Genomic DNA, 13,283 nt, shown 5'->3' with positions numbered 1-13,283 from the left:
TCATGTTATGGCAATGGGTCACAAGGTTCAAGTTTGAAATTGAGCCTTTTATGAAGTGTAAGATTTTCTCATTCATTATTTGGTCAAAACCTTTTATTTTTAGACAACAATAGTTTCTGTGGACATATGTATAGGAAATTCAGTTTTAATAATTAAGCCTATGAAATGGTAAAAAATTAAAGCAATTGAATATAAACAGCTCTTTCTCATAGAAAATTTAAATTGTGTTAAATAGTCTTAATTAGTCATTAGGATTAGGTTTCTGTGAAAGTGCTGCTGGTTAGCAAAATGTTATTTTGATTACTCTATCAGTATTTTTAACCAATATTTATAAATAGGAAGAGGAAGAGATTGGATAACCAGGTAATCTTCTAACCTCATTTTTGGTTATAACATTTATGATGCACGTGTGAATGTTATAATAACTTTTTGGATGTAAATATACATTTTTCAAAGTAGTAGCACTATTTCATTAATTTAAAATTGGGATGTTGAAGAAAATATACTCTTCTAAAGATCTTTCAGAAATTCAGATTTTTATAAAAGTATAGATATTTCTGAAATAATATAGAACATGGCAAATGTTGAATTTGTTTAACTGGCGTGTCTTTTGAGATTTGGTAGGTGGTGTGCTTATTACTGAAAAATTTTTCAACCATCATAAATAAACATTGTTAGAAATTGTTTATTCTTACCAAAATAGTGCAGGATTTACAAATATAAAGCTTTCAGTATTCTTTATGTCGTCTTCATGCCACTTTGGCAGTCTTGCTTCCATATTTGATGCTACCAAAATTAAAACAAATAAGTGAAACTATTTGGAAAGCTTCATATGAATGTATTTTCATTCGCTAGAGCCATATTCTTAATTGTTCAGTTGCACTGTACATTTTAAGTGGCTTTTTATTTTGATAAGTTTACAGATTCAATCAGAAAAGCTAACAATGGCTTGACTGTTTTATTTACTCAAAGTAGTTTGAGGAGATGCTTAGGAAGTTGCTGAGAGATGATTAAACAGGTGAGTGATCACTATTTCAGGTGATAGAGATTTTTTTATTGGAATGATTTATTTTATTTAAGAAAGTATATGTATATTCTGGACGATTTCCTTCAATATATGCTTATTTTTAATAAGATAGGATGTTTCTGTATATTTTTTCATTTTAAGGAGATTATAGCCTAAAATTATCAAATTAACAGATAAATACCCCTCTTAACTTCTGCTTGTGGTAATAGCAGGTTTAGCAAGTGTTTTAAAAATCCTTCAGGATATATTCTGGCTTCAATATATAATTCTGATTTTCACTCTTCTGCTTATACATTTCCCTTTCAGTTTACTCAACAAATACTTATTGAGTGCTTTCCAATGGGCCAGGAATGGTGCTTGATTAGGAAGATACAAAGATTTAGGGATTCCTTCTTGAGGGACACATAGGAATTTGGGAAAGACATCTTGGGCAGATGAAGTATAATAGCTATAGCACAGGTTGTGGTAATAGCATGGCATCTTTTTGGAGAATTGGATATATTACCTCTACTGATGATGATAAATTGTCTCTCTGTATTGCTCTTATCAAACAGTTTAAAAAAGGTAATCTAAAATCACATATGTAAATAGTAAATAGTATATATATTTAAAAACCGTTGATTTGCCAGGTGCAGTGGCTCAAGGCTGTAATCCCACCAATTTGAGAGGTCGAGGTGGGTGGATCACTTGAGGCCAGGAGTTCAAGACCAGCCTGGCCAACATGATAAAAACCCATCTCTGTTAAAAATACAAAAAATTAGCCGGACGTGGTGGCGCATGCCTGTAATCCCAGCTATTCGGGAGTTTGAGGCAGGAGAATTGCTTGAACCTGGGAGGCAGAAGTTGCAGTGAGCCAAGATCGTGTCACTGCACTCCAGCCTGGGCTACAGAATGAGACTCTGTCTCAAAAATAAATAAATAAAATAAAATAAAATAAAATAAAAACCATTGATTTCCACTACCACAACCCCAAGCATACACAAACGTCCTGGTTTGGAGTTTAAAGCATTTTTTAAATAAACAGATGGCAATACTTTGAAGCATACACGGGTAGGAAAAAAAAAAAAAAAGAAAGAAAAGCCATAAAGAGTATAGATAGTGCCAGAAAACAAAATGAAGAAGGAAGGGCAAGAACTTCTGAATTTCCCATTCAATGTTACTCCTTTATTCAGCCTTAGTGAAAGAGTAAAGGTAGTCAGAATCTGTGGATCATTGGGTCCCCAACAACTGGATCTTTGTTCTCTGCTCAGTCTCTCTGTATTTTTGCCCACTTACCCCAGTTCCTGTCTTAGCCCCATAACCTCTTTCATCTGACACCCAACTATAAAAAGTATTATGTAAATTTCAGCAATTACTACCACTCTGGCTTTCTTTTCCCCTTACAGCCAGTCATTACCTTCCTCACCCCTATTGTCTTCTCCTTTGGACCCATTATCTAGTGTTCCTCCCGTTTCAACACACCAGCATCTCTTATTGCTGTTTTCCCTCTGCCCAACATGGAAATAAATAAATAAATAAATATTTATTTGTTTATCTTAATAAGATAAGGGATATTTATCTTCATATCCTATGGCAATGTTACAGATAGGAAGAATACTGCCCTTCACATTGCTTACGCCATCATGGTGTGAGGAATTCTCTGTGCATATACATGAGTGTGTGCCTGCATAGCACTGTTTGTATTGTTTGATGATTTTGACTAATTTATATTGTTTGATACCTTTGATATAAATCCAAGGCATAGTCATAGCTACAAAAGGGGATGTCTTTGTAGATTCTTTGTTGACCTACTAGGTTTCACACAGTTCTGTTAAGGAAATTTCCAATGTAAAACTTTCCAGTGTAGTTGTCTTTGAGAAATATCTGGGATTTTCCATTTTTTATTGTGGCAAGGCTACATATCTGAGTATCTAGTAAGAAATTTTTAATGTATCTGATGATTTCCTGAAACAAATAAAGGAGACACACTCATGCATGAATATATAGTCATATATGTGTATAAAAGATACACACAAACACACATGCATGTAACTGTATAAGTGTACATAGCCATGAATGTGAACAATTTTATTTCCTGTAAGAAGGAACCCTTAATGTATCAAGAATTTTGCTCTGCTGTCCAGAATTTTTTGTGTGTTTTAAAGGGTTTAACAGTCCTATTTGGTTGCCATCCAAGTACTTTTACTGATTGGTGGAACATAAACAAAGCACACAATCTGGCATGATCTGCAGTCTTGTCTGAGCATTGTGAATAACATGGATATTTTAGATTAATCTGAAGAGACATTTCAGAACTGAAAAGATTACACAGTGTCTGTTCATACAAACTCTGACTAGGGCTATTAGTCTTTAGCTGTACCTACCACAGGATTAACCAAAACTTGCACGAAAAAGTAGATAATTTCTTAGGGGACATCAGGAAAAAAATGGAGCAAGAGATTAGAAACACGATATATTAGTTCATTTGGTGAGGTGGTACTGGTGACAAACTGTAGCAGTCAGTTAGCAAATTAAGTTTTACTATAAAATTATTTAGGAACATTTACACTGAGAAAAAATATCAGAGTATTGGCAATATATTTACCTTTTCTCTCATACCGTGACTGCTTAAGTTATACTTACATTTTTTTCCTGAACATTCTTAAACATCTTCTGGAATTAAGATTTTGGAAATGGTTCTTCATGCACAGCTTTTCTTTTATGGTATTTTTCTCCCACTTCTATTTTTCATTGAACATATAATTGGAAGAGTTGATATCTCTTTGTAGTCCTGTTTCTTTAGAATACCTTGAGACATTTATAGAATGTGGTTCACTTCAAATAGAAACATGCATCTTGTGGAATGGTCTCATTGGGAAGAACAGTAGGGATTCTACAAGAGTCCTATACTAGGAGATTGAAATTTGGTTTCTAGTTCCTCTTTTACTGCTAGCTTGTGATACAACATTGGGCAAGTTAGTGTCTCTGGGTTTCAGTGTTTTCGTTTATGCAATGACGGTACTGAGAAAAATGAATTCTTAGAGTCCTAAAATTTCAAAAAATCTTCTCCTTTTACATTCTAAGAGTTGGCTCTTTTTGTAGCTTTGGCGAAGACCCATCATTGTCCTTTGTTTGTTACATCTCTGAGCTATGCATTTCACAGGTATTTTTTAACTGATTAATATTCATAAAATGTGTTGAAGAGCTTTTATGTATGATGTCTTTCTCTCCTGTTTTATGCAGTTGTACATAATAGAAACCAAGTGTTCTGTAATCAAAATAAGTGTTTCCTATGATGTGACCAAGGGTTTTTTGACATTTGCTATTCTAAATATTAAAATAGTGGGACACTGGGCCTGCATAAAATTATATTTAAGATATGTGTTTAATCATTTTTGTTCATTCCATAGGTGAACATATTTTTAGTTCTAGAATGTAATGGGAATTATAATTACACTCCATAGTTATGACTGGATTCTCCACCAGGGTAGTAACATCTGATTTGTTTGGATGCTGCCAACTTGTAATTGGGATGATTTTACCTGGCTGAAGTTTATTTCTAAATGATACGTGAGGAATAGTGTTGTTAAGTGAATTATAGTGTAAAGTATTGTTCATGAACTGTATTTCTGATTAAAGGGATTATTATTATTATTGTTTTTTGAGACGGAGTCTCACTCTGTCATCCAGGCTGGAGTGCAGAGGCACGATCTCAGCTCACTGCAAGCTCCGCCTCCCGGGTTCACACAATTGTCCTGCCTCAGCCTCCCAAGTAGCTGGGACTACAGGCACCTGCCACCACACACGACTAATTTTTTGTACTTTTAGTGGAGACGGGGTTTCACCGTGTTAGCCAGGATGGTCTCAATCTCCTGACCTCGTGATCTGCCCACCTCGGCCTCCCAAAGTGCTGGGATTACAGGTGTGAGCCACCACGTCCGGCCTAAAGGGATTATTTTTAAGGACTTTGGCATAATAGTTGTTTGCTCATGAGAGGTAATTATAAGTGACTTAATAATTTATTAAAGGAAAAGTAAGAACTGAATATGTATACATCTCCACCATCAGATATAATGCTTTTAGGATTTTAGGTGTTTTAGAGTGCTGAGGATGGGGTGTAGGGAGGCAGCCATACTTTCTTTTCACTCTGAACAAATAAGAAAATTATTGGAGTACCACAGAAACAAATATTAAATATTAAGTCTGCAAGGAATCTAGACTGAAAATTGACATAGAATATTCGTGGTATTAGATAGTTTCTTTGGAGCCTAATGAAATTAGACAAAAATATGTTGGTTTTTTTGAATCAGTTGATTGTTTATAGAAGAATAATAGCTTATAGAAGAATATTCTTGTAGAAGAATGATAATCTTTACAATAAAGTGATCTTCACTTGTTTGTGGTGGTTCCCTTTTTGGGAATTTGGAAAACTCTACCTTAACTTGTCTGTTTTCCACTCATCAATGTTTGAGAAGCCTTCATAGACAGATAAACTGCTGGAAACACTTCACTACCATGTTTTTACACAGGTTTTTGGATCTTTATTCTCAGAAGGTGAAGTAGGGCGGCCACTGTGGTTCACGCCTTTAATTCTGGCACTTTGGGAGGCCAAGGCGGGTGGATCACCTGAGGTCAAGAGTTCGAGACCAGTCTGACCAATATGGTGAAACCTTGTCTCTACTGAAAATACAAAAATTAGCCAGGCATGGTGGCAGGTGCATGTAATCCCAGCTACTCAAGAGGCTGAGGCAGGAGAATTGCTGCAACCTGAAAGGCAGAGGTTGCAGTGAGCCTGGATTGTGCCACTGCACTCCAGCCTGGGTGACAGAGGGAGACTCCATCTCAGAAAAGCAAGCAAACAAAAAGATCCATAAGCTGGAAAATGATTGAATTTCTTTTCTAAAACATCACCTCCTTACTACATAATATATAGCTGCTTTATGTTTTATATTTTTAAATGTTTGCAAATGCTTCGGGTTTTGAAAATTTGTTTGAAACTCACTGTGGAATAAGACATTTCAAACTTGATGTGTTCATACGTGTGTGTGGCTGTGTGTGTGTATGCGTGTGTGTGTGTATGTATTTCTCCTTCTTTGGATTTCAAACAAGTTGCCCGTGCTGATTATACCTGAGGGCTTTCTGCTATATAACCATTAAGGATTATTGCAGAAAGCCTTCTAATGTAAAATATTGACTATAATTTATGCGTATTAGTGGCAGGTTAAAAAAAAACTTTTAAATATATGTTGGCCACTAACGCATTGATAAATATCCCTTTTTCTGATTCCTTTGACAATTTCTATGAGTCCGTTTTGTGTGTGAGTACTAAAAGGAGTTGGACATATAATTTAACCCTTTAAATTGCTTGACTGGGTTTTTGAGGGCTGTTTCTTTTGTATGATAGGTTGAATAAAAATTGTATGTAAGGTAATGATGGTTGACATAATATTAATATTTACAAAGTTCATATATTACTTGTCAGTCTTTCAAAGTAAGGTTTCTCTTTCATATATGTATGTATGTATGTGTATATGTACATACTGCATGTACATGTATATTTTGTGCTTCACAGGAAAATAGTAGTTTGTCTTTTTGCCTTGATATTGGTCTGTATCTTAAAAGGAAGGTGTTTGTGATTACATTAGCTGATTTTATGCTGTATTTCTCATATATTAAATTTGGTATTTTGGAATTTTTGAAAATAGTTCCTTACTATAGAAACATTCATGTGTGTTTCTAAAATGCAGATGAAAAAGCCTCTTCGGGGACTAAATCTCAATCTTTAAAAACTAGGAATAATTTGGAAAGAGTATCCGAAAGCCAACTATTTAAGTTGGAAGCATGAGTTTATTGTTTGGATACAGACTTGAAAGTAAATATGAGCTCTTTGTCCCTGCAGTGATTTTTTAAAATAGGTAGTGGCTTTCATGTCAATCATGGTCTGCCTTTACTAAGCTTGCATTGATGGAAATGGATAATTCTGTTTTTAGGTAGAAGCAGAAGGGTACTATGATCGTGAATTGCCTATATCAGAAGTAAAATTCTTCAGCCTATAGATAAAGAGTTCAGCATAATACTCATTTAACCTATATTCACTTTTTAGAATTGTGTAGAAAATTTGTGAGTTTGTTTTGGTGCTTTAAACAGAAGCTTAAAAGTCACTTTCAGGGCATTTACAATGCTGTTTTTTGGCAGTATTTTAAAACAATATAGATGAACCCTTTATTTGCCATTGCTTTCATGAAACACCTCAAGCTGCCTTTGACAGCAGCTTCAATTTTTGAACCTCCTTGACAATCGCTAATCCCTATAGGTTACCGGACCCGCTGTTGAGCTTTGGAGTGGTCCCTGCTGGACACCTGCTTGGCCAGCGGCTTTGGTCTTTCCTCTAGGCAATTTGTGAGCTGTTTGCGGGGGAGGGAGGGGAGGAGTAAGGGGGCTGAACAAGAGGGGAAAGGAGAGAGAAGGGGAGGGCAGTATTGAATTAGATTGTTGATAGCGTCCCTCTGAGTACTGCTATTAAGATCATGCTACTCTGTACTTCTCTGCTGCAGAAGACAGAGTGATATTTGTGTTACTATAGCATGTTGTAAATGTATGAGATTTTGCTCATCTCAGCTTGGAAATAAGAATAGGGAAAGGAGAGCAACTTGAATCAGAAGCTACTAGAAGAGCCTGCAGAGTTCTGCAGCAGTTTATATTCTTCTTACATTTTGCCTTCTCCTAGCTGGAAAACAGAGGGACTGGAATTTTTGAAACAGGCTTTTCCCATAATGGCATTCTTGTATTGTGTGGCCAGAGCTTGCACAGGAGGAAAGCAGGCTGCTGAATTGAGTCACTGATCTCTGTTAGCGGTGGCCTAAGGCTATGCTGAGGTTTATATCTCATTTGTATTGTTGCAGCTCAAAAGAAGATTGTTCAGAGGATGACAAGTGTATTCTGAGTAGGTATGTTGTTTCATTTTCATATGAAACCCATCTATGTTTTTTCTTGCTACTATTGGTCAGAAATCAGGTTAATAGGTGCAGAATATAGTACAGTGCTGCAGTATCCCTGTTAAGGTAGAACAATGGTATTGCAAGCTTAAAAAAAAAAAAGCCTGGTTGCTTTTATTAAATAAAGCTGCATTGTATGGTATGCATAGTGCAGTCTTAAAAAAATATACTGCAGTCAGCGCTTTTCTGGCACTATTGTTGAGTTGGAATGATAGAATCATCATATTGCTTTAGGGGACAGAGGAATTTAAGGAGGTACCTTACAGCCCTATTTTACAGATTGGAAGCATCGGTTTAAGGGCACTGGCAGAATCCTTTGCTTGTTCTCCGCGGCAGCCACTGCTGTGTCAGTACAGTGTGGAATGGAAGTCCTAGTTGGTAGTCTGTTATGGAAACGCTCTTTACTGTTATTGTAGTACCGTGGTGACAACATGCCATTGAAATGGAAAACGAGCTCTCCTGCTATCTGGAAATTCCCAGTTCCTGTGCTTAAAACATCCAGGTCAACTCCACTTTCTCCAGCATACATGTAAGTGAGAGAAAATAGGATATTAAAGTGGTATTTCATTCATGAATCTACCTTGTGGCAAAACGGGGGCGGGGGAGCCCCCAAACAGCAAAATCCAAAAACCTACAGGATTAAAAACCTCAAGCTTGCTTACATTTAAAGATGTTGGCATGCCCACACTTCATCATTGTTTTGTTTTTCTAAAGTTTATGTTTATTTAAAGTGTTTAATGGTAATCTAATTACCTGTGTGAAAGTACAAAGGCATAACTAAGGAATTGCAAAAGAATTAACTTTAATATTTAACATATGTTGGATTTGTTTGAATTTTTGAATATCTAAAACGCTTAGGATGACTTTTTCTGTGTAATGGCATTAAAAAACTGATGGTGGTGTGTTAAATATGGTAATGCCTCTATACTATTTTTTCATGAATTAAAAGCAGAGTTAACATGGATCAGAAAATGAGTCTTTTAATTGAGACTTTTATACTTTAGTTGTGTATGAATATTAATATGTTTAATATCACATATTTCTCAGCTTTATCATTCAAGTTCTCAAGTGTAAGTTTGAATTTGTGCATATTATATCTCTATGAGCAGTTATTTATATTATGGGGGTTGAAAAAGTATTCTACAAATGTCTGTTTTAAAAATATATTTTAAGTAAATATGTACTGAAGTGCACTGGGAAGTCTTTCTAGAAATTTTCAAAATTTTTGAAAATCTTTTTAAATTTGCAGTATTGCTTTAAAGGCAAAATCCAGGAGACATAATAAAATGTTCTTTTTGTTCATGATCCTTTTTGGTGGAGTAAAACCGAATCTTTTTTTAAAGAAAATATTAGTACGAGAAAAGCTTTTGAAAAGAATGTTTTAAATTTGAGTGTTCCTTTAAAAATATTTATCAGTAGGAAAGATGTGGAAAACTTCTCCTGCCTTAGTTTAATTGTGTATTTAGAGCTGTGGTGAGTTGCCATTTTTTAACTTAGTTTTTGTTTTATGTGAGGTAGAGATGCACAATTACATCTATCTCATTCTTTGAAAGGCTTTCAGATGCTGAGAAAGTGTGGTTATGCTCTCAGTCCAAAAGAAGCAACTCCCTGGAAAGTGCTGAAAAATGAGGCCATTTCAGAATTAAATCCTGTCATCATTTTATTTTCAGATTTTTTAATGCTTCTTTCTGTTTATGTTCCAGGATATTTTTATCTCTTTGGGTGTTACACTTGTTTTCTATGAAGTAAAAAAATAGGCTAGTTTGTAAAAATAAACCAGCTATATTTGTTTTTCAAAAACTGTGTTTGTCAAAAGCACAAATTAATGGAGGTGACAAGTTAATGGAGGTGAGAAGTTAATGGAACTCTTTCAAATAATCTGAGAAAACAGGATGCTTCCTGACTTTATGCATCTTAACTGACAAGAAATGACTAAAGATTTACCCAAAGCAACTTTATTATAAAAACAAAACAAAACCTCACTAAAATCAGGTTAAAATGAATAATGGTTATTAATGTTTCTAATATTCATGCTATATTTGATTGTCCAAAAGATCCAAATTGCAGCCCTTATTGCAGCTGATTTGTCGACTTTTAGAGATGGTGAAATAAATGTCCATATTTTATTAATTCATACTAGCCACAAGCTCAGATACAACTCAACACAACATTTTAAATTAATCACTTTCTTCCTTTTAAGTACTTACCTCTTTGACCTGATGATATGAGTAAATCAATTTAGGAGATAGAACCTACAAAATATAATAGATCTTTCATGTTGACTATTGGTTGTTGGTAGTACACATAGGTGGAATGGAAAAATATATTTGAAGAGCTTATGGTAGGCTGGAGTATTTTGACATTGTTACAGACTATTTTGACATTTTAACACTACATTATTGAATTGGTCTTAACTTTTCTTTATATGTATATTAATACTTAATAGTAAGTAAATATGCACAGATAGAAATTTATGTGAAATGTAGCAAGACTAGCTTGGGGAGGTTAAATCAGGTTTTTAAATATGTTGTTTAGTTTTTGACCGTTTTAGATCACAGTTCATTACCTCACTTGGCCAAAAATAAAAGCATCATTTTTAACATGTTTTTCTCATCAGTACTTCTCTATATTCCTCAACACATTTACACACAAAATGATACTTAAGTATAGCATAATTTCACTTCAAAAATGATAAAGACTAAATTAGATTACTGGGTCAAGTAACATTATATTTGTTCTCACAATTTGGCTGGCCGACATAGGTTTAAATGGTTACTTGTGTCTTTTGGGTCTAAACTCTTTGCATTGAAATGGAATTGTTCAATTCTGACTCCTCAATAAATTGTGATATATAGGAAATTTACCTGTAAAATCATGTATAAGTATTTAAAGTATTATTTTGAATATAGAATTCTTCATAGGTGATATAAAATCTTTTTGTATGTATGCTTGCGTAGCATCAGTATTGGTTTGTAATGTTTTATCATTACTTACCATGCTTTGTCAAATATATATTACGTGATTTTCATTGAAGACTTGTGTACTTTGTCAAAGACTGAAATTTCAATATGAAATATTTTAGGTAGTAGTAAAAATGTGTTATAGTGATTGAGCATGTGTGGGAAAAATCTAAAGGCTCTTTATGGTCTCTTTCTAAACCCAGTGTATGTGCTTCTTCGCTGTAGCTCTTTCATTGATGCTACAGATAGGGCAGTACTGCTGTGCTAGTGAAGGCTACAATAGAGAACATTTTACTTACTACAAACATTGAACAGCAAGACTATTTTACTTTTTTCCTTGTGGGTTTAAAGTCCATGTTTGTTTTCTTTCTGTTTGTTTAGAACTTGCATGATAGTTGAAATGTCCCAACATTTTTAAGATTTCTCTATGATGAAGACTATAGTATTTGTGGCAATATTAGGAGAAATAACATCTTATGTCGTATAAAGCACTTAAAAATTTGCTGTAATGTCATACTAGAAAAGTGGGATATCTTAAATACAAAAGATTCAGGAAAATAATACTTCAGTCTCTAGATTGATTGATGATCAAATAGTCTTTATTGGGTATATATATTCTTTCAGCTTTAGGTTTGAGCACTTGCAGTGTAGTGTGCCATCTATGTGGATTTCTGAAGGGATTGTCTTGATAGAAGTAGAGTACTTGGTGACATGTGTTTGCTTCGCACTCTGTTCAACAGTAGGTTGAAGTTCAACCTTAGCCTGAGGGAGGATCTCCTGGCCAGTGTAAACTGCATTAGTAAAGACTCTGCCCCTGTCAGGTGCAAACCATATAAATTACTCTGTCATTTTGCCTAAATTAATAAAGCTGAAAGGGCAATCACATCTAAGTGTTTTTATGGTGTTTAGGTATTCATTGTTTTAAAACAGCAAATGGTTCCTTCAGGCTAATATTATAGGGTTAATGCCTTGTTAGATGCTAAGGACACACTGAAATAGAACAAAATTAGCACTAGTGATCCTTTCATCTTTTCTTTTCCAGCAGCGAGTTTTGACAATAATAGTGTGGCAAGGAGGAAGGCAATTAGGTAAGAATTAACCAGTGAAATATAACAATGAATTCTAGCAAGACAGACCCTGTGAGTTGTTTTCCTTAGAATGTTACCTTTCTTAGTCTAAAAGACAATGAATGTTAGTGAACTAGACTTGTTCTCCTTTAGTCTCTGCACTTATATCAGTTAGCTTCCTATTTATGATTATTTTGTTTGATATGTAGAAAATATTTTTATGGTAAATGCCAATAACACAGCATTTTATAGTAATTGCTACTATAATTTTTTCAATAAAATTCAGTGCCTGGTATTTCCTGAGAAAAGATTGTGTATATTGTATAAATGCTCCTTGTTTGTAGGTGATTCACAGTACAGACATAATAAAAATATGAATTTTCTAAATTTGACATGTTTCTATCCCGTAAGATTGTCTCTTTTTTCTAATTTAGTAAATAAAACAAAACTTTGTCATTACAGAAATCTTTCTTGTCTAGCAAAATACTTATTAAATTGATAATCATTCATGGTTAGAGAAATATTTCTTATCTAGCAAAATACTTGTTAAATTGATAATCTCAAAATAGAAAAGAATGTTTAGTTGCTTTCGAAACATAAACTCTTGCTTGTGTCTACTTAATTTGTTTTTATTACATATGCACAATTTAACAAAATTACGTGGAAAAATAACACAGCTAACACTTAAGATAAATTTTGAGTTAGTCTGCAACTTTTATGGCATGTTCTTTGGGAATTTGCATTGTCTGAGCTTGCAGAAGGTTGTCATTTATTAATGGAAAATCATAGAGATAGAAGTGACCTTAGAAGTCATTTAGGAAGTCTGAACCCCTTTTAACACAGGAACTCATTCCATGACACCTCTTGAAGATGGCATTCCGTGTCCTTCTTGAACGCTGTCAGTGACAAAGGGCTCACTACCTCACCAAGGCTGCACCCTTCATTCATGGACAGCTTTTCCTTGCATTGAGCAAAATCAGTTCCTTGTATCTTTTATCTCCCATTCCCAGTGTAGCCTTATAGAGCTATATAGAAAAAAAATCTATTACATGCACACTTAGATGTCTTCTCATGTGACAAGGTTTTCAGACCCTTCACTCTCCTGGTTGTCCTCACTTGGATGGTTTTTTCATGTTAATCTTTATGTAAGATACTACATTTGAATGTGTCGCTCCACATGGAGTCCAAAGAGAAGACAGTTCTTCCTTTAAGCAGAAGCTCTGCTTGTCTTAAAAGGCCTGAGATTATATATTTT

The 13,283-nt window shown here is 34.4% G+C and overlaps 1 protein-coding gene across 3 annotated transcripts in view; it reads left to right on the top strand.

The window, feature by feature from the left end:
• The window catches only part of KLHL13 (kelch like family member 13), a 219,018-nt gene that overhangs the window by 130,394 nt on the left and 75,341 nt on the right, over nucleotides 1-13,283 (top strand). Inside the window, exon 1 of one of the 3 annotated variants that reach the window (XM_030934698.1) lies at nucleotides 7,525-8,530. The exons of the other annotated variants lie outside the window; for them this stretch is intronic. Coding sequence (XP_030790558.1) covers nucleotides 8,433-8,530 — 98 coding nt within the window. The 5' untranslated portion in view covers nucleotides 7,525-8,432. Of the gene's footprint in view, nucleotides 1-7,524; nucleotides 8,531-13,283 lie in introns of those variants that run through there. 3 annotated transcript variants of the gene reach the window in all.

The sequence above is a fragment of the Rhinopithecus roxellana genome, chromosome 7 (genome assembly GCF_007565055.1).
Source record: "Rhinopithecus roxellana isolate Shanxi Qingling chromosome 7, ASM756505v1, whole genome shotgun sequence".
NCBI lineage: Eukaryota > Metazoa > Chordata > Mammalia > Primates > Cercopithecidae > Rhinopithecus > Rhinopithecus roxellana.
The sequence above is the reverse complement of the archived record's forward strand: the minus strand, read 5'-3'. Positions and strand labels throughout refer to the sequence as shown.